We start from the raw sequence: 21792 nt of genomic DNA, 5'->3' as shown, positions 1-21792 counted from the left end.
AAAAAAACTGCCAAGGGAGGTGCTGGATTCTCCTGCTACCTCTAAACTAAGACTTGGTGCCTTCCTGGAAGATATGCTTTAGAGGAATCCAGGTCATGCATTAATAGAACACATGCCATTGGGCTCAATATGGCGATAAATGGGTTAAATTCTGCAGCTTGTGCTATACAGGAATTCAGAATAGATCAGTTGTTCTCTAACTTATTTGATCATATTCCCTTCTTTGTGTCTATAAGAGTTTATGCCTTCCCCCAGCCACACAAATATATATACTGATTTAGGGGGTGGCATGGCTTCAGCTGAATCCGTTTCAGCTTCATTGTTTTTCATTGAGGGTTGTTTCTTAAGTAACACAAATGAGCCAATTATCCATTGATATAAGAGCAAAATCAAAACTGCGATTGTGGTCCCTGCTTACAAGAAATTTGCACACTGTGCCATAGCAAACAGACTCATGTAGAGATGTCAACAACTTTGTATAATGCTGTGCAAGCTTAACAGTAATCTGCCGAAATACAAAGTGCCACCTAGAGACAAACGCACAGCGCCGGCTGAGGACTGGATCGGTCTGCAGGAATCAGCTTGGCTAGTTATTCATTAATGTGAGTAAACTGTGTACAGGAAGGTTTTTCCCCTACAGTTTCTCATGGCCCCAACCTGCCAAATACATTCTGCACCCCCACCAGGGAAGCCCACCACATAGCTTGGGAACGTCTGGACTAGATGATATAATGGCTTACTCTGACCTTAAATTCACTGACTCTATGAATCATCGTCTTAAGCACATCGTTATCTTGGGTGCAGCTTGAACAAGTTGCTCCTCTGAATGCTGACAGGAATTCAACAAGGACAGACGCTGGCCAAGAAGAATCGAGATTGTCACCGTAAAACTGGATAGATGGTTTCTTTATCCTCTAAACCAGGTCCTTTCTGTCCTGGGGAGAATCCCACAATTTTCCCACTCTTCAAACTGGGAACAACACCCCATCCATGACAAAAACTTATCACCAAGCAGCACTGACTGGACACCTCTTTCTCTGCCCTTCGGGAGCTTGTGACCAGAGCTACACAGTCACCCCCAGCTTCCTTAAAACAATGAGGTTTATTAGCAAACAGCACAAAGCATTAGAGAAAACAGTTTTATAATAACAGGCAGCTGTCACACGTCTACACTCATACATCTCATGTATTGCTTAAGCTAAGTTAGACAGGCTTTGCTCTGGAGATAGAGGAACAGAACTGGCCCATCTTACATTCTTTCAGGAAGCCAAGGAACTCTTGGGACCCAGCCTATTTTTCCTGTGTCTCTGAGAGCATCTTCCCATCTGTTTGCCCCTTTCTTGTGAACGCAGCCTTTGCTGAAACCTGTGTGAGCCTGGGCTCAGTCACCGTACTGCTCAGCTGTGTCCGTGTTACAGGGTCAAGGTGTGAAGCTGATCTTTGCCCTGAGACCTTTCTCCCACCCAGACCATCTCAGATGAGATCCTTGTGGCCACTGATCCATTGTTTGGCAGTTAGACCCATTCAGCTTCAATGGCTGCAAACACCAGTGCAGTGACTGTGCTGAAACACTCTATGACAACCAACACTCTACTCAGATATCCACTACCTACCCCTCACTGTCATCCCCGAACACCCGCACATCTGCCACAGACATCAAGGTGCTCTACTAACAGGGCCTCCCAGAAGCCAGCTGTCACGGGAGGCTGTGGTAAGAGGCCTTTATAGACAAATGTTAGGAGCATTGCTCTGTGGGACCCGGATATAGACCTGATGTTAGGGTATCAGAACATCCTTGAATGTATTTATCCTCCTGCCACCCCTGTGAGGCAGGGCAGGGCTGTTGGTAAGAGCTGCCCAGAGAACCACTGTGGAGAGCCCCAGACTCACCAGCTTCCCTGGTTTGAACATGCTGGGGGGGTAGGGAGACAGGGTGGGGGCTTTTTTTGGGCAACTTTTATCATGGCCTAGCTCTGGATTGTAGCCTGGACAGGGGATGGAGCCTTGGGTAATGAGGAGGAGCAGGGGATGGATTGCAAGGACAATGACAAGGGGCAGGGGGAGGTCTCAGAGGGGACGGGGCTCTTGCATGTGTCTGGCTTTTGCCTTTTGAGAGGTGGTCAGCCTACATTGAATGGGCTAGATTGGGATAGGAGCTAGCCACGTCTTTGTTGGGGAGCTGAGGCCCATTTCCACCCCTTTACATTGCTGAGGCAGCACAAACTGAGGGGATGAGGAGGGAACCTGGGCCTGAGTCTCTTGCTAGGTCCCCTGTGCGTCAGACCCTCCCTCACACACACAGCTCTGCCCTGCCTCGGTGGGGAGTGGGCTCAGCAGGTGTGTGGTGTGCAGAGCCATCAATGGGGGAGCTGTTGGGGGGGGTTGTGTGAATGGCTTTTCTTGGGGCTCTGATGTGAGTCATGTCTCCGACATGACTCACTTGGCTCAGGGTTTCTGTGGCCCTGGAATAGCCCCTGTCCAGAGCTGATGCGGCCCCCATGGATCACGCAGCACCCAGAGCGCTCAGGAGGGGCCAGGACTGTGACCACAAAACAGCTCTGCAGCTTTTTTCATGGCCCTTTGTTTTTTAAACTAGACACAGAATAGCTACAGGCCAGGTGTAATGGGAAACAACATCCACATCCCTTCTCTTTATTGACTGTATCAACAAGAACAGTGAGGTTGGAGCAGCCACCGATACAGCTCTTTATTAGCCAACATCTCATCTGTCTCCTGGCTCTCCACAAACTCATTCAAGTTTTAAATGCTGCTTCCTGCTTGGTTTCCTTCCACCAATGCACCGCCCTCCTCAACAGTGTTTGGGAACAAGCCACCACACATTCCTCCAGGTCTTAGACCCCACCTGAATCACTCTCTACAGAGTGGAGATCAGTAGCTCATGTTGTCTCAGATGTAAGTGTCCACGATGGAACAGGAGACCCATGTTTCTCATGGCCAATATCAGCAGTACAGGATCCAGGTGATGAACTGACCCTTTATTTGATGAACACCCTGATTATTCTCGCACGAAGGTGTTTGTTTTTCACACTGTATACAATTGGGTTCATCAGGGGTGGGACCAGCACGTAGAGATAGCCCAGGAGAATCTGAAGGAAGTGAGAAGAGCTGTTCCCAAATCTGTGTATCACAGACAAGCCAATTTCTGGTGTGAAGAAGAGCAGGAGGGCACAGAGGTGGGAGACACAGGTATTCAGGGCTCTGAGGCGCTCCATCGGGGACGCGACACTCAGCACTGTTTTGATGATCATCACATAAGAGAGGAAGATGAGCAATGAATCCAACCCAACCGTTAAGAGTTTAACTGAAAAGCCATAGATGCTGTTGACTGTGATGTCCGAACAAGCCAGCTTCATGACCTCCTGGAACAGGCAGTAGGAATGGGAGAGGACATTGGCTCGACAGTATCGGAACCGTTTCAGGAGAAAGGGGACTGGGAATACTAGGACCACCCCTCTTAGCACAAACACCAGTCCCATTTTGGCTATTCTCGGCGGAGTTAATATGGAAGCATATCTTAGTGGGTAACAGATCGCAACAAAACGGTCAAAGGCCATCAGCAACAGCATGGAGGATTCAGTTAATGAAAGTGAGTGGATGAAGAACAGCTGGGCAAAACAGGCATCCAGGCTGATCTCCCTAGAGTTAAACAAGTATATGCCCAGTATAGTCGGTATGGTGGCTATGGATAAGCCAAGGTCTGTGATGGCCAACATGGAAAGGAAAATGTACATGGGCTCATGGAGGCTCGGATCTGTTTTTATAATGAACAGAATGACTGAATTTCCTACTATTGAAATAACATACATTAAGCAGAAGGGGACAGAGATCCAGAGATATGTGTCTTTCTGTCCAGGTATCCCAGTGAGAAGGAACACTGCAGAGTTGAATTTGGTGTCATTGACAGCTGACATAATGTACTGGGCTGGTCCGGGGAGTTTTGAGCTTTCCTTCCTGAAAAGAAAAAGAACAGAAGACCAGATGATATTTAACTAGACACCTTTCTGATCTTAGTGCAAGTCTAGAGAATCCCAGGAGCTGAAAGAAGATCAGCAAAACTATTGTCTTGGATTTTCACCACTGATAGGAAGACTAGATCAGACCTGTAGTCCATATAGCTGAGTATCCAGGGGCCAGTTCCAGATGCTGCAGAGGACAGTCTAAGAAGTTCTGCAAAAGGCAGCTATGAGATAACCTGCTCTCAGGGAATGTTTCCCCCTGACACCCAATAGTTAGACAAATATTTTGTGGTATAATCAGGAAGGTTTAGAGCCCTTACAAGACTCTTTTAAAAACCCTCATTATATTTTCTGCTTAGATATATGAACATTCCATTCCTCTTCAAATCTTGCTAAGTTTTTGGCACCATTCATATATTGTGGCTGGGAGTTCCACAGCCAAATTGAGCACTGTGTGATTTCACAATTGTGACTTTACCACACACAGAGTTTCTTGCCCTCCATATCTGAGTTTGCCCCAATTTAACATGACGTGTGTGTAAACACATGGCAAGTGCATGGTGAAAATGGTCATTCTATTTATTTGTCCTGTACAGAAGCTATTTATGAACATGCTTCATTGTGTCATTATACACATTTTTTTTATTTTGTCCACTCCTGAGAGTCCAAATGATCTCACTGCCTCTTTCCAGTACATTGGATAAATTCTCAGATCCAGGTTCTGAATTCAGTAACATTGACATCCATGGCGCAACTCCATATTTACATGTGCAAATTCAATTAGAACAGAGCTGTATTAACTTTCCCTTGCCAAATGCTCCCAGTGATACACTGTGACCCCCAAGAATCCCTCCAAGAGAAGCTGAAGGGCTTTGCCTGGTCAGCATTGACATAATCTAGAGAGTTTAATCATCCTGCAGGCTATTCTACCTCCTCACGGGACCTGCATCCTCTCCCTATACAAGTGTCTGTATATACCTGGTAAGTTACAAGCAAATGCAGACAGTTACTTCAGCTTTGAGGAAGGATGTTCACTTCACTCATGGGTGAATAGTGCAAACACTAGGTTTTCACTAATATCTAGTTGAGTGTGGAAGTTACTTCATCATACTAGTTTAAGAAATTATGGGAGTAGGTTACATACAATCACTATTACATTCCCCTTTCCTATACCTCAGCTCTTCTCTCTGCTGAAGCACAGACCAGCAGTTCTGTTCTCACAGGACTTTTTGGAAAGTCTTGCACAGGTATTGCAGAGGGATTGTGTGCATGACCCTGAATGTAAGTGTTAGATACAGCTTCTGGTCAGTCACCAGGAGACAGTATCATGAAACTATTAACTGAAAACGATTTCATAGCATAAACCCTTTGCAAACAGTATGTGGAGTACTTCTGAAATCCTTTCTAAAGCAAAAGCCATTAAGCAGTAAAGTTACCACTGCTCCTTCCTGTACAGATTCCAAAAACTCTGCTGCTGGCTTTAAAATACATGCATGTCATGACAGTTTGATTTATAAAATTTGTTTTACAATGAAAAGTTTTGGCATAACATTTACACGTCTGTACTTTATCAGACACATGTCAACCCAACCTTTCCCCTCTGATCTTCTTTCCGAGATTATTTCCCAAGTTAGAATGGGTCTACAAATGTAGTGTCTGTCTTCTGGATTTCTTCAGAACCTGAACAGATTGTACCTCTCAGCCCTCATTCAGTCACTTGGCAGAAAACAAAAGTCTAGTAGCAACTGTTTCCCTGGGTTAATAGGTGACTGGTTCTCCTCAGGTTCTGTTCTGTCAGTCTGCAGCCTGTATCTGGAGTGGTAACAGGCTTTGGGATCAGTGTAGATAATATTGAGTCCCTGAGTTCTCACTCTCTAGTACATGAGAATTCATAGAAATGCAACTTCATTTCACACATGAAAGTAGTCTACTACTCTTTCTCACCCTGACTGTCTATGTCCTGTATTCCCAAAATCCATACCACCCGGGAACGGCATTGGGACAGGCATGGAGCTGAGCTGCCATAATGAATGTGTATGTTATACACAGTTCTGGGGATGTTTCCTGTACAGCTATATTGGGTTAAGAATTGGGATGTATAATGAGGGTTTTTAAAAGAGTCTTATAAGGGCTCTAAACCTTCCTGATTATACCACAAAATATGTGTCTAACTAATGGGTGTCAGGGGGAAACATTCACTGAGAGCAGGTTATCTCCTAGATGCCTATTGCAGAACTTCTTAGACCGTCCACTGCAGCATCTGGAACTGGCCCCTGGATACTCAGCTATATGGACTACAGGTCTTGTTACACAGCTTGTTTTGCCAGGACTGGGAGTTTGTCCAGAGGTGGGGTAGCTATTGCTGAGAAGCTCTTCAGACTGAGAGGCACAGACACTGCTCAGGAAATCTGAAGGCCCTCGGCCTGCTTGAATCCCCATCAGAGTTTCAGGGCTTGGGATCAGAGACATATACAGACAGTTCTTTGAAAACCCTCCTATTCTCCCATGTTACACTTTCTTCCTACTCTTCAGATTAAACAGTATTTTGGTTCAAGAAGGCTGGCTGGTCACTCGTCTCAACACTTTTCACAGACTCCTAGATGGAAGAGCCACAGGTGCCAAACCCATTGGGACCTGCTCAGTAAGCATAGTTGACCTGCAATGTGCGGTAGCACGGGGCCCAGTCTGAGGGTGGGAGGACCGCAGGATTTGGAAACCAGGGATGGGGCAGAGATGGCGGTAGCCCAGTAACTCTACAGGGCTGAGATTCTAGAGCCCTCCGCCAATCAGAAAACAGAAACAAGCCTTATCGGACCTGGTACCACAGAGCAACGCAGCTCTGAATTCCTGCATCCACAATCAAGTCAGAGAATAAAATAATTGAAAATACAGTTACAGAGACAAATAATCCCGAGGTGATCTGGCAACTAGTCACTGATATTCCATGGGGTCTCCTCTTGCTCAGCCCCAGGCAGAATCGGACCGAGATCACAGGGCACTGGAAGAAAAGGGATCGCTTGAGACATCCTGACTTGGGGCATCAGGGTTTTAACATGTTGAGGTCGGTTCAAATCTCAGATTTCTGTGTAACCTGAATAACCCACCATGCAGCATGGGCAGATGTAGGGGAGGGATTCCCAATCTATCTAGCTCTCCCTTCTCTCCAGCCCCTGTCACTGAGTCACCCTGGCAGCCCAGCTGTGTCCTCCGCCGCTGCAGAGAACGTCTGCAAATGAAATCAGCTTGCAGCCTTTCTCCTTCACTTCACATTTTAAAGATAGTGAAACCTGCCAACCTACCCTATTCCCACTAGACAGGGAGCCGCTGACATGAGAGGTCTTCACCCTAAACGACAAGGAGTCATCAGAGAGATTGGCTGGGCAGCAGACAGTATCTCTTCAGATAGGAAGGCAACTGTCTTTATGAAGCATGCCTGCACATTCCCTTGGGGGCCACTTGGCCATTAGGGAATGTCAGCTGCCTAACTTAGTGTGCATCAGCTTTAACCCCCGTCACAGCCAATGGCAAACTGCAGGAGATCAATTCACAAGGGAAGAGAGATGATGCTACCCAACTGGACTGCAGCACCAGCCCTGGAATCGGGGCTTGTCACCACTGTTCGTATGGTTCTGATTAGTCACATAGCTACCTCGGGCCGGCTGAGTGGTAACGATGATGCTGTCAAAGCTGTGATCTTGCTGAAATTAAGTATAGTAATAAGAAAAAGAATGGAAAGGAGATTCCATAAGACTCCCTATGGATTTCCCTTGGATCATTCCAAAAGGGCAGGTCCTTTCCCTTCTCCCTGAGGAATGAAAACGGGGATCCCCAAAGTTATGCACAGATCTCAGTGATCCATTCTGAGCTAGGCCTGCCCACCCACTCACCCACCATCTGTGGTATGAGCATTGGCCTGCTAGACCCAGGGTTATGAGTTCAATCCTTGAGGAGGCCATTTAGGGATTTGGGGATTGGTCCTGCTTTCAGCAGGGGGTTGGACCTCCTGAGGTCCCTTCCAACCCTAATAATCTATGATTCTATGATCTCTCTGACTCTAGGTCCCTCTTCAGCTCCCAGCTAGCACAGGTTCATCAGAGATGTGCTACCAAGGCCTGTCACAGGATGTGCAGAAGTGGGGTTGCACAAGGTGGAGGTGGCTGTTCAGATCAGAAGGCTGGTTAGAGCACCTGATGGACACAATACCCCAGCTGCAGACTGTCCCTATATCTGCTCTAGTGACACCATCATAGGACCCAGCCACACCATCAGGGGATCATTCACCTGCACATTTACTAATGTGATATGTGCCAGCAATGCCACCTTTGGCCCGTCTACATGTACATTGGCCAAAATGGACAGTCTCTACGTGAAAGAATAGATGGACACAAATCAGACATCAGGGATAGTAAAATACAAAACCAGTAGGAGAACACTTCAATCTCCCTTGACACTCAGTAACAGATTTAAAAGTAGCCATCCTCCAACAAAAAAGCTTCAAAAACAGACTCTAAAGAGAAACTGCAGAACCAAAATTCATTTGCAAACTTAAAACCATTAATTTGGGCTTGAATAGGGACTAGGAGTGGCTGGCTCACTACAAAAGCAACTTTCCCTCTCTTGGTATTGACATCACCTCATCAATTATTGGGAGTGGGCCACATCCACCCTGACTGAATCTTGCATCTGACGAAGTGGGTATTCACCCACGAAAGCTCATGCTCCAAAACGTCTGTTAGTCTATAAGGCGCCACATTCTTTGCTGCCTGACTGAATTGGCCTTGTCAACACTGGTTCTCCACTTGTAATAAGAGAAAGGAGACTCTTTTCATGTGCCAGTATATTTATGCCTGTATCTGTAATTTTCACTCCACACATCTGACGAAGTGGGCTCTTTTCCCACGAAAGCATATGTCCAAATAAATCTGTTAGTCTTTAAGGTGCCACCAGACTCTTCATTATTTTTGTGGACACAGACTTACATGGCTACCCCTGACACATGAAATATATGGCAGAATGTGGGTAAAACAGAATAGGAGACATACAATTCTCCCCCATGGAGTTCAGTCACAAATTTAATTAATACTTTTTTTAATGAGCATCATCATCATCATGGAAGCATGTCCTCCCATGGGAAATGTCCCCTCATCTTGAATACAACAGCTTCTGGATTCTGGTAAGTTAATTACCCAATCCCTGATTTGCACCTGGAGTAGCGGGCAGGCCTGGGCCCCCTCCACCTCCTCTTACACCACACTTTGCCATGAGGAAGCATGGCCAATGGACTGCAGCTTGTCCCTTAGGCAAGGGACTAGACTTTGGGGTAGCAGGTGGCCACGAAGGCAAGTGTGGCCTAAGACTGCTCATATACCCCCAGAAGAGGGTGAGAATGGAGTAGTGGGAGCTCCTGGAGGGCAATGTCCTGAAGAGGACGCCGCCAAGTGGGGAGCAATGCGGGTCCCAAACATCACAGCAGACAACGGGCGACACACCACCTGCAGAGGGTGCTCCACAGCTGAACAGAGCCAATTCCCAGAGCCACCAGCGGGAGGTTCCAGCGGTGGTGAGTCCAAACCCAACAGGAAGGGCAGGCAATACACATTCCTCCTTCTCTGAGGAGACAAAGCCTTCAGCTGCAGGGCAGGAGCTGGTCTCACCCCTGCCCCCAGCCCCAGCCCCTGGAAGGATGCAGTTTTGCTCCTGCTGCATAGCAATTGAGAAGACTCCCCCATTCCTTCAGCAGTTCCTAGGATTTACCTTTCCTTCTGGGGTCCCCTTAACATCCTGAGCTACACGGAAGAAATCATTGCCAATTAGCACATAAATAGTATAATTGTTTACTACCTCCACCATACAGCTTCCAAACTCTCTGTTTCTATGTGCACTCTAGCCAAAGACAGAAGGATTTTCTATCTGTCTACTTAGAAAAACACTGGAATCTGTCCTGGCAGTATACCCCCTTCCTGTACTACATTTCTAACCACACAAATTTCTGCCCCCTATCTTCCCACCCAAGGTGTTCCCTGCCATTAATGCTGGCAGCCTTTATGTACTTCATGCCTTGTATATAGGCTAAGTTTAGAAACCCAATGTGACAAGAGACAGACGCCAGACGGGCTTCTGTGCTCAGGGTCACAACATTGACATAAGATACCAGCTGTTTCCCCCCAGCACAGGGCATTTATTGCTCGGGTGAGCAGTGCAATTACAATGATAGCACATTCTCGGCTCTTCTGTTTTTAAAGGAGATTTAGGTCAGGGATTCTAGGAATGGTTTTGGAGAAGTGAGTGCCCAGACTCCCAGACAACCTCTTTCTTCCCAGGAGTAAAACTTGAACCTTGTGTCCTACCAAGTTTAAACCCCTCTCTGTGTGGATTTTTCACAATAGATGCCTGTGTTTGCTCAAACCATCAGCTAGAGAAGTCATCTCATCCAGAGTTTGTACCTGCTTGGCCTATTATCATTATTTTGCAGCATCTTTACATATGTTTAAGGCATGGCCTGAGCAACAAGGTCAAACATTCCTTCAAAGCTTGTAACACCTTTACCCCTACCCACTGTCCCATCAAATCTTTCATTTGTTTACATCAGGGGTCTCAAACTCAAATGACCCCGAGGGCCGCATGAGGACTAGTGCATTGGCCCGAGGGCCGCATCACTGACACGCCCCATTGCTGCCCCTGGCCGCAACCCCAATCCACCCCTTCCATGAGGCCCCGCCCCTGCCCTGTCTCTTCTCCACCTCCTCCCCTAAGCGCGCGGCTCCCCGCTCCTCCCCCCTCCCTCCTGGAAAGTGCTAAGCGCCACCAACAGCTGTTTGGTGGCTTGGCGGCGGGTCCCGGAACAGAAGGGGCCCCCCACCGCCGAAGACCGGGCTGCGCTTCGGCGGCGGCAGGTCCCTCTTTTCCCCACCCCGGCCGGTCCTGCTTCCCACCCCGGCCCCGGCGGGTCTCGCTTCCCTCCCCCACCCCCCGGCCCGGCCCCGGCGGGTCTCGCTTCCCTCCCCCACCCCCCGGCCCAGCCCCGGCGGGTCTCGCTTCCCTTCCCCCCCCCCCGCCCGGCCCCGGCGGGTCCCGCTTCCCTTCCCCCCCCCCCCCCGGCCCCGGCGGGTCCCGCTTCCCACCCCCCCCCCCCGGCCCGGCCCGGCGGGTCTCGCTTCCCTTCCCCCCCCCCCCCGGCCCGGCCCCGGCGGCAGGGCCAGCTCTAGGATTTCTGCCGCCCCAGGCAGAAAAGAAGAGCGCCGCCACCCCCCAGCGGCGCGGAGTGCAGCCTGAGCCCCCACCCCCCCGAGGGGCGCGGCCCGCGGCCCCCAGCCCCCGCCCCCCGAGCGGCGCAGCACCACCCTAGCCCCCCCCAGCGGCGCGGAGCGCTGCCCTAGCCCCCGCCCCCCTCCCAAGCAGCGCGGCCCTAGCCCCCCCCAGCGGCCCTAGCCCCCGTCCCCCGCAGCGGCGCGGCCCGAGCCCCGAGCCCCGGCCCGCGCCCCCACCCCCCGAGCGGCACGGCCCGGCCCGAGCCCCCGTCCCCCCCAGCGGCGCGGCCCGAGCCCCGGCCCGCGCCCCCATCCCCCGAGCGGCGCGGAGCACCGCCCTAGCCCCCGCCCCCCACCCGAGCGGCCCTAGCCCCCCCCCCCCCTTACCCGAGCTCGTCTCCGGCGAGGGCTGAGCTTCGTCCCGCTCAGAGCCGCGTGGTGAGGGGGCGGGGCTGTGAGCTCCACGCCGAGCGCAGCGCTCAGCCCAGAGCTCCCAGCCCCGCCCCCTCCCCACGCGGCTCGGATCGGGGCGGGGCTCAGGCGCTCCGACGGAGACGCGCTCGGGTAAGGGGGGTAAGGGGGGGGGGAAAAGGCTCCAGGAGAGGGGCGGAGGCGGGAGCCTCCGCTTTTCTCTTGGGGGCCCCTGCGGAGCCCGGGGCAAATTGCCCCCTTTGCCCCCCCCTCTGGGCGGCCCGGGGGAGCTCCGCGGGCCGCAGGGAAGAGCTCCGCGGGCCGCATGCGGCCCGCGGGCCGCATGTTTGAGACCCCTGGTTTACATAGTCCACATTACTTTTACCAGCACCCTTCTTAAGATACCTAAATTTTGCTCTATATGCTTAAGGGGTAATCTGAAATTCTGAATACAATAATCTAAAGCATCCTCAACTGGCAATTTTTTGAATGTATTCAGAGCTTGTCTAGTCAACTTTGCAACTAAACAGGGCATATTTTGGTCGTCAGGAATCTTATGAATCACACAAAACCTCTCAAAGGTAGTCAAGTATTCAGCAATGTCACCTGCCTTATTATATGCAGGAAACAGTGGTTCCCATTTGTGGATTTTTGAAGAGGTGGGAATCAGTGGAGTAGGAGGGCTCTGCTTCTGCTTTTCCATAAAGATCAACTGGTGTTTCTGCTCTCTGTCTTTCACTTCAGTTTTTTGTTGTTTTAGTGCCATAGACCTAGGGTGACCAGATGTCCTGGTTTTATAGGGACAGTCCCGATTTTGGGAACTTTTTCTTTTATAGGCTCCTATTACCCCCCACTCCCTGTCCCGATTTTTCACACTTGCTGTCTGGTCACCCTACAGAGCCCTTCTGCGTTCAGCCTCCTCTCTGGCAGCCTCACTCTACTTTATCTGCAGAATTCTCGTTTTGTTCTTTTTCTACTGACTGGTATCCAAAGTGCTCCAATTTCACAATTTTTTCACTGTTTTCACTCATCTTCTTTCTTTTCTGCCCCTACTTCCCATTCCTGACATAAGCAAACAGAAAATAACAAACTGGTAACCTCTTAAACTGATCTCCAGCCTCCACACATAAAGTCTAACATAAAATCTCCATACCAGTGTACGAAGAGCAAATCTCACTCAGAACAAGTTGCACATTTCACCCTGTTTGCCGCACCACTATGGCAGACGTCCACAGGTTGCAACCTGGAACTGGGGTACCACTAAGCCCTCTGGCATAACAGTCTGGGCCCCCTCTCAGAGTGTGTTAATGAGAAAAGCTGCCAACCACTCCAAGTGCTGCACTCACACAAATATTGACAGGCAGGGACACACCCAACTGAGTTATGTGAATGTTTTTGCCAGCCACTCATGAAATAACACTAACGAGGTTTCAGCCAGTTCCCCCCAGATCCCCAGCCTAGGACTCTAGAGGTATACCGTCTTGTCCTTGTCAGATGCCTGACCAGTGCAAGTGAATCACCCAGTCCATTCCAGTCCAAATCAGCAGCCGATTTCCTGAGCAGATTTGCCTTTACACTTCAAACAACACATTGTTTTTTGTAAATAATTTACATCAGATGTATAAATTACAGAAAGATAGATATTAATTGATTATAAGTAACAAGTGTACAGATCAAAGTAGATTAGCATAAACCAAAATTGCTATCTGTGTGCTATAAATGAGAGGTTTTGAATCAAGCACTGTCTCACCCTGATGATGCCAACCGTTCTCCATTCTTCCATACACGTGCCGGGTTTTCTGCAACCACCTCCCCAGTCAAAGCCTTTTCAACTTCATCGTTCTAAACAAAGCCTCCAACATGGTTAGTGGAAAAGTACAGGCAAAAGATGGAGTCCAGCATCTCACAAACTGGTCACATGCCCTTGTGTGCTTTCATGAATCATAGCAGGGACCATTACTCATATTCAGGCTAGAATGTCCACAGGAAAGTCCATCAGATGGGGATAAGCTTCTTCCATGGCCCATTGTGTTCATCGATGGGCCATCAACTTGACTAGTCCATTCCCAATGTGCTGGGTAGACTGGATGCAAGCTGCCTTGTGGGAGCTACCACAGGAACAAACACATTTAAAATACAGGCACATTGGCAGTGCTGATAACTTCAGATACAAAAGTGATACATGCACACAAACAGGAGAATCATATTCAGCAAACCACAACTTTCCCGTAGAAACCTTGCATGACATGTTTAGTACACAATTTGTTGCAATTACACAACAATGGTGAATATGGGGGTGCCAGGCTGTGGCTTGGGGGTATAAAGGTTTACAGCAATATATTTATAGAACTAGAGCTCTCTGCGTTCTAATTTTATATTTTATATGAGACATGCATCCCTGTCCTGAAAAGACTGCAATCTGGTCTGTACCACAGGAGAAAAGCAAACTGAAGTACAGAGCAATGGAAAATGAAAGAATGTTTTTTCCTGCTACTCATCATATGCGCAATACAGGACCCTCTGAAAATGTCCCTCTCACTTTCCTTGTTCAGCTTGCATCTGAAGAAGTGGGTATTCACCCACGAAAGCTCATGCTGCAAAACGTCTGTTAGTCTATAAGGTGCCACAGGATTCTTTGCTGCTTCTACAGAACCAGACTAACACGGCTACCCCTCTGATACTTGTTCAGCAAGTGTCACCTGCGCTTTCTCTTTGTCAGACCTCAGCCTCACACACATTACTGGATCAACAATCCTTTTACCACAATATCTTGGGAGCCATTCATCCCATCAGTCATCTTCAAGACCTTCACTGCATATCCCAGAGGAATGTAGCCTTCTTGCAAACCGGGCGCTTCCCAGGTCAATCTGTGGGAAGGGGCTTAAGGGGTCTGGTTATATATTTATGCAGTGGCATTCCTCACTATGCCCAACTTAGAATTAGCTGGTCTTTCACTCTAGTATTGTGTCCCCAGCAAGAAAGCTACCAAAGCTAACACATCTGATGGGGTGGTTGCTGGGTTCAATATATCCTCTCTCCTGATCTTGTGCAGCCCCTTGATATGAAGCAGCTTCTGGAGACCACAAGCATGGAAAACATCAGCCCAGAGTTCCTCAGCTTTCCTCAGCCCCCTCCATATCGCTCCCATCCCTGGGAGGTGAGGTGCCCATTGTTCTATAGATCTGCAGCTTTGTAGCAAGCCTGCTGCCAGGACATCCCCACAAAGCCTGTGGAAGGGAACAGGACAGCAGTTGCTCCTGTTCAAGTACCCACAGCTTTCGAGCAGCCTCCAGACCTGTCTGTGAAGCTGCCCCTTGTCCAGCAATCCCTCCAGACAGGTTCATACTGAGCTGGTTGCAGTTTGCAGCTGCAGGTTGCTTAGGGTTGCCAACTCAATTGGACAGGAAGGACCGGACACTATTGCTGAAAATTCAACCAGTCTGACTGTGTTGGCAATCCTAAGGTTGCTTGATGGCCAGGGACTTTGTTTTACTGTGATTAATAACCAGACTAAGGCACCCGGCTTCTCTCCCAGCCAGATCAGTGCTCAGCGGCAGCGATTTGCAGTGCTACATCTGCAATGGCCACTGAAGTCAAGTTAAAAATAGCCCCTTGGCTGTTTGTAACTCGTTCCTAGGGTGGGATGCACATTAGAAGTGGCAGAGAGAGGGAGGCGTGTGTGTGTGTGTGTGTGTTGGGTGAGTTACAAAGGAAAGGGAGAGGTAGATGCAAATGCATGGTGAGAGAGAGAGGGGGAGAGAGAGAGAGAATGAGAGTTGGGAAGTAACTGAATTGAACAGGGACTCCCTGCCTCTGCTGTTCTGGGGAACACTTTCAAAGGGAAAGACAAACCCTCTCCCTGACCCCAAACCAGAATTTCCGGGTTCAGGAAATATTTCCTTCAGGCTGGATCAGTCTGGGAAGCAGAGCACTCAGGGAAACACTGTGTGCATATTAACTACATTTGGATGAAGAGAATATCTTTTGGACACATACTCAGCCAGCCCCACTCCCCTTCCACCCAAAGTCCCCTGGCTTCTTTGTAGCAGCTCCAGGTTTCCTGTCACAGCCCCACTCAAGCTCTTGTAGTTAGGCACCCCCAGGTGGTTGTGTCTGGGTCCCACACACTGGAGCCTTGTGATTTTGTGTGGCATCAGGGTTCAGGCCCCGCCTCTGGCTCTGGGTTTCCAGGCCTGCTCTGGGAGTGAAGTTCTCACTCTAGTGCCTCCCTCTTGGAGCAGAGACCTGCTCACCAAGCGCCAAGGCCCTGCGACTCATTTTGGCTCAGTTCCCAAGACTCTCCAATTACTGCAGCACACCCTTCCCAGACCTCCCCGCTTGGAACACTTTGTTTCCAGTTTCTCTCTTTTGGGTCACAGGGTCATTAAACCAAAAAAACCCAGACCATGCAAAAGGGGTTGCTAAATCAATTCCTCAACTTTAGACAGAACAAGAAATATCCACGTTTAGTTGAACTCAATAGAACATCTGCAAGTCATTCCCTGCCTCGGTATCCTCGCTGCCATGGAGCTTTGTCATAAACAGATAGTTAAGGGTTAATGCCTCTTTTAACTGTAAAGGGTTAAGAAGTTCACCGAGCCTAGCTGACCCCTGACCAGAGGGACCAATGCGGGAACAAGATGTTTCAAAAGGAAGGAGGGAAGTTTTCCTTTGTTGAGCATTTCAGTTTTCAAGCGGAGTGAAAAAGATCAAGGAACCAGCCTCTTATCAGAGTAGTAAGTTTTAGAAAGGGATAAATAGGTTTATGTTTATTTTCTTTGTAACCTGTCTTGGTATCATTAAGGGAATTATCAAAATTGAGTATATGGGTATTTTTTGTGTAACTAAATTTGTGCCCAGGGGAACATCCTCTGTGTTTTGATTAATACCTGATTGATTTTTCCTTGTTTTTAGATCCAAGGGGATTGGATCTGGACTCAGCAGGAATTGGTGGGGGAAAGGAGGGGGGATGGTTAAATTCTCCTTGTGTTAAGATCCAAGGGGCTGGATCGGTGTTCACCAGGAACTTGGTGAAAAAGTCTCTCAAGGCTACCCTGGGAGGGGAAGGTTTTGGGGGGAAAAGGGGAGTTCCCGACGGAGGGATCTGGATGGTGGCAACGATACCAGATCTAAGCTGGTAATGAAGCTTAGAAGTGTCCATGCAGGTCCCCACATCTGTACCCTAAAGTTCAGAGTGGGGGAGGAACCTTGACAAGCCTTATGTTGGATTTGGTAAGAGCCATCTAGAGTGTCTAGGGGCTGCGCCCTGCAGTTCATGGCTTCTTCTCCAGCTGGAGTCTGTCTCTCTGCTGTCCCCTCTGCTGCCCTTGTGCCTCTGGCCTGCCCCGGCTTCTTCTGGCTCATCCACTCTCTGTGTTTTTAAAGGGCTGGACCTACACCACATCTCTTTTTTCATTCTTCTGAGGCGGTTCCATTCCTTCCACGCTCACCCTATTGCTGAGACGCTGGAGAAAACTGGCTTGATCTGGAATGCAGTTACTCCTTTCTTCTGTCTGGGCAAGATCTTGTTAGGGCTGATAGTGTTTAATGGCCAACCTATTTATACATAGATGTTCCAAGCTTCTGCCTTTGAGGCAGGAAGTTTGTTTATGAACAGAGGCAGGATGATTAGGATAACAAAGGGCTAGTCATTAAATTAAATTAAGGCTTGGTAGATGATCCTGAAAGCAATGACCCGCACTCCAACTAAAAGATAGGAAAGATGGGTAAGAATACCAGGTGAGAGTGGAAAATGGTGGGCTCTACTGGAACCAGTGCTGTTCAACATACTTATCAACGAAAAGAACAGGAGTCCTTGTGGCACCTTAGAGACTAACAAATGTATTTGAGCTTAAGCTTTCATGGGCTATAGCCCACTTCATCGGCTGCATAGAATGGAACATATAAGAAGAGTGTATATATATATACATAGAGAGAGACGATGTCATACCAGCTCTAAGAGGCTAATTAATTAAGATGACCTGTTATCAGACAGTTGAGAAGAGGTGTAAGGATAGTTATCATAAGGAAAAAGATTCAAGTAGTGCAATGACTCAGCCATTCCCAGTCTCTATTCAAGCCAGAGTTAATGGTATCTAATTTGCAAACCAATTCAAGCTCAGCTGTTTCTCGTTGGAGTCTGTTTTTGAAGTTTTTCTGTGGCAAAGGTGGTAGTCTGTTTTTTCTGTTGCAAAATTGTCACCTTTGGCATCTTCTCTGTATGTATATATATACTTTTCTCATATGTTCCATTCTATGCAGCTGTAGCCCACGAAAGCTTATGCTCAAATAAATTTGTTAGTCTCTAAGGTGCCACAAGTACTCCTGTTCTTTTTGCGGCTACAGACTAACACGGCTGCTACTCTGAAACCTGATACTTATCAATGATCTTGAAAAAGGGATAAAGAGTGAGGTGGCAAAATTAGCATATGATATAAACTAAATCAAGATTGTTGAATCCAAAGCAGATTGTGAAGTGGTACAAAGGGATCTCACAAAACTGGGTAATGGGGCAACACAATAACAGATGAAATTCAGTGTTGATGAATGCAAAATAATGCACACAGCAAAATATAATTCCAACTATACAGACAAAATGATAGGGTCTAAATTAGAAAGAAAAAATATCTTGGAGTCCTTGTGGATAGTTCTCTGAAAAGAAGAGTGGCAATCAGAAAAGTGTACAGAATATTGGGAATTATTAGGAAAGGGATAGATAATAAGACAGAAAATATCATATTGCCTCTATAAATCTCGATACATCTGCGCTGATTAGGCCTCAGCTGGAGTATTATGTCCAGTTCTCGGCACCACATTTCAGGAAAGATATGACAATTTGAGGAGTCCAGAGAAGACCAAAAAGGATGATTAGGGGTCAGGAAAACTTGACCTATGAGGGAAGATTGAAAGAACTGGGTTTGTTTAGACTGAAAAAGAAAAGACTGAGGGGGAACATGACAGCAGTTTTCAAACTTAAAAGGTTGTTACAAGAAGGAGGGAGAAAAATTGTTCTTCTTAACCTCTGATAGGACAAGAAGCAATGGACTTCAATTGCAGCAAGGGAGGTTTAGGTTGGACATTAGGAAAAACTTCCTATCAGGGTGGTTAGGCACTGGACTAGATTGCCTAGGGAGGTTGTGGAATCTCCATCATTCGAGATTTTTAAGGTCAGATTGGACAAAAACCTGTCAGGGATGTTCTAGCTGGTGCTGGTCCTGCCATGAGTGCAGGAGACTGGACTTGATGACCTCTCAAGGCCCCTTCCAGTTCTATGATTCTATTATCTACATGCTAAATACTACGTACAGATCTGGTGGCACAATCTCAAATATATATATATATATATTGGAAGTGGCAAAGGTACAGAGAAAGGCAACAGAAATGATTAGGGGTATAGAATGCCTTCCGTATGAGGAGAGATTAAGAAGACTGGGATTTTCAGCTTTGGAAAGGGATGACTAAGGAGGGACATGATAGCGATTCTATAAAATCATGACAGCTGTGGAGAAATTGAGTAAGGAAGTGTTACTTTCTCCTTCTCATAACACAAAAACTAAGGGTCACCCAATGAAATTAATAGGCAGCAGATTTAAAACAAACAAAAGAAATGATTTCTTCACAGATTCCAGTAAGAACTAGATAAGTTCATGGACAATAGATCCATCAATTTTATTGGCCTGGATAGGCAGGGATCCAACACCACATACTGCATATCCATAGCATCTTTTTTCCACAACCTGGGATTAGGTGACAGGGGTGAATCACTTGATGATTGTTCATTCCCTCTGAAGCACGTGGTATTGGCCACTGTCAGAAAACACCATTTGTCTTACCCAGTATGTTCATTCTGATGCTGGCTGCAATGCATCAGAACCATCTTCCCTCCCAGAGCTGAAATACAACTTGAGGTAGGGAGGTGCGGGGGGCTGACAGGGTCTCTTTCTCCACAGAGTTAGTAACAAAATAAGCATATGCATTAAAATTTTAAACCTAAGCAGTGTCCCTTAAGTGACTGGCCACAAGATGTCATAATATGTTAGTACTAGAGCTAAGTGGGTCTTATATTTATTTATTTTTCTTTTTATTGATATAGGAATTAGATACAGTGCTCCTGTCAGCTATCTGCTAAGTTATCTGCCAAAAAATGTAGAGTTTGAAGTGCCTACGTAGCCCCTTGAATCGTGGTTAAAGTTGTCAGCCCTACAAAATCTGAACTGGCGCCCTTGCAGCAGGGGGAGAGGGACATGAAGATGATCCAGTGAGTGATAGGGGAAAGGGAGGAGCAAGTGACAGGGGCATGGCCTTTGGGGGGGGAAGAGGCAGAGCAGGGCCTTGGTGGAAGAGGTGGGGCAAGGGGTGTTGCCTTGGGGGTCAAGTTACCAGCCATTTGAAAGCTGTCAGTTCAGTGTGCTGTACACAGACCAGTTCCCCAGTTTGTCTTGCCAAGGCAGCACAGTAAGGTCAAGAGAGTGTTTAATGTCCCTCTGACCATCCAGTATGTGATCCAGGGAGCAGGGCTCAGCACCATGTCACAAGCCAGCTCTGTGCAGAGCTCGGGCTGAGAGCCAGAGCACCAGGAGAAAAGATTACATCCCTTTATGAGTAAAAAGCCGAAGCAGCCTGTCCCGGATCTGTTTGGTCCTCACCCCGAAAATGATGGGATTTAGCATGGGGGGCACCAGGAGGCACACATTAGCAAAAAGAACATGGAAATGCAGAGCCACATGGTGGCCAAACCGAGATGTGAGGGTGGAGAAGAGACCTGGGATGTAAAAAGCTAAAATGGCACAGAGGTGAGAGCCACAGGTCCCAAAAGTCTTGAGCCGGGCATCCTTTGTGGGGAGGCTAAAGATGGCCCTGAGGATCTGGGTATAGGACACAGCTATAAAAAACATATCTAGACAGATGACCAAGTTTGCCACAGTGAGGCCATAGTAACTACTGATGCGGATGTCAGCACAGGCCAGATTCACCACGGCCATGTGCTCGCAGCATGTGTGGGGGATGATGTTGGTTCTGCAATATGGCCACTGCCTTGCTAGCAACAGACAGGGCAGTGCGATCATGCTGCCACGCAACGTCACAGCCAGGCCGATTTTGGCCACCACGGGGTTTCTCAGGGTGGTGGAATGTCTCAGTGGATCACAGATGGCCACATAGCGATCAAAAGCCATGGCCACAAAGATCCCAGACTCCATTGCAAAGAAGCAATGAATGAAGAACATCTGGGTGAGACAGGCACTGAAATCTATCTCCCTGGAATTGAACCAGAAGATGCTCAGCATTTTGGGAATTGTGCACGTGCACAGCACGAGGTCAGTAATGGCCAGCATGCAGAGGAAATAGTACATGGGGCCATGGAGGCTCGGCTCCGTCTTCACAATAAACAGGATGGTGAAGTTCCCCAAGATGGCTATGGCGTACATGGTGCAGAAGGGGATGGAGATCCAGACATGGGCCACCTCCAGGCCAGGAATTCCCAGCAGGATGAAGATTGAGGGGTTGGTGAAGTCGGTTGTGTTGGAATCTGGCATGGAGTATGGGGATAAGGTATCCAACTCGGAGGCAGATCAGTGTCTCCTGCGTGTACCATATATTCCCCTGCCTTTCTTTAGGTGCCCAGGGTCTATGGTGAAGGTCTCAGTACAAATGCCTGGATGGAGAGAGAATGTTAATATGAGACACTACATGCACAACTGGAGGATGGTCTCATGGGTAAAACAGATTGCTCACTCTTTACACACAGAAAAATGCCATTTTTATTTTTGAGATTAATGAATTATGAAAAATGTTAACCCTACTAATGCCAGTTCCATTTTTATGGTGCTGCATCCATCAGTAATTCCTACATGTTGTGCTGAAGGAAACCTGAAAAGGCACCAGCAGGAAACACAAGTGTGGATTCTGGTTATCCATCGTTGTTCCTCAATGCAATGAAATCCAGGCTAGAGCCATGTACCCGGTTGTTCAAAATGTGAGAGAGGAATAACCCCAAATCTTTGCCAAGACAGATGCTGGGGGAAATATCCCAATTAGAACACGTCCCAGGGAAAATACCTGGGCCTCACGGTTAGCAGCTCTATGAAAACACCTGCTCATTCACAGTAGTGGCCAAAACAAAGAGAAAGATGAAAGTAAAGATAAAGATAAAGGAAAAA

The 21792-nt window shown here is 47.9% G+C and overlaps 2 protein-coding genes across 2 annotated transcripts; both read right to left on the bottom strand.

The window, feature by feature from the left end:
• Window positions 1-2996: 2996 nt before the first annotated feature.
• LOC123351498 (olfactory receptor 51G2-like) lies at window positions 2997-3932 on the bottom strand. The gene has a single exon (XM_044990886.1). It carries the CDS (start codon window positions 3930-3932, stop codon window positions 2997-2999), a length of 936 nt encoding a protein of 311 aa, XP_044846821.1.
• Window positions 3933-20220: 16288 nt separating this feature from the next.
• On the bottom strand, window positions 20221-21168 carry LOC123362119 (olfactory receptor 52E4-like). Its single transcript, XM_045002451.1, has one exon. The coding sequence runs from the start codon at window positions 21166-21168 to the stop codon at window positions 20221-20223; it is 948 nt and encodes a 315-aa protein (XP_044858386.1).
• Window positions 21169-21792: the final 624 nt, after the last annotated feature.

Source organism: Mauremys mutica, chromosome 1 (genome assembly GCF_020497125.1).
Source record: "Mauremys mutica isolate MM-2020 ecotype Southern chromosome 1, ASM2049712v1, whole genome shotgun sequence".
Lineage (NCBI taxonomy): Eukaryota > Metazoa > Chordata > Testudines > Geoemydidae > Mauremys > Mauremys mutica.
Note: the sequence above shows the minus strand (reverse complement) of the source record. Positions and strands in the feature narration are given on the sequence as shown.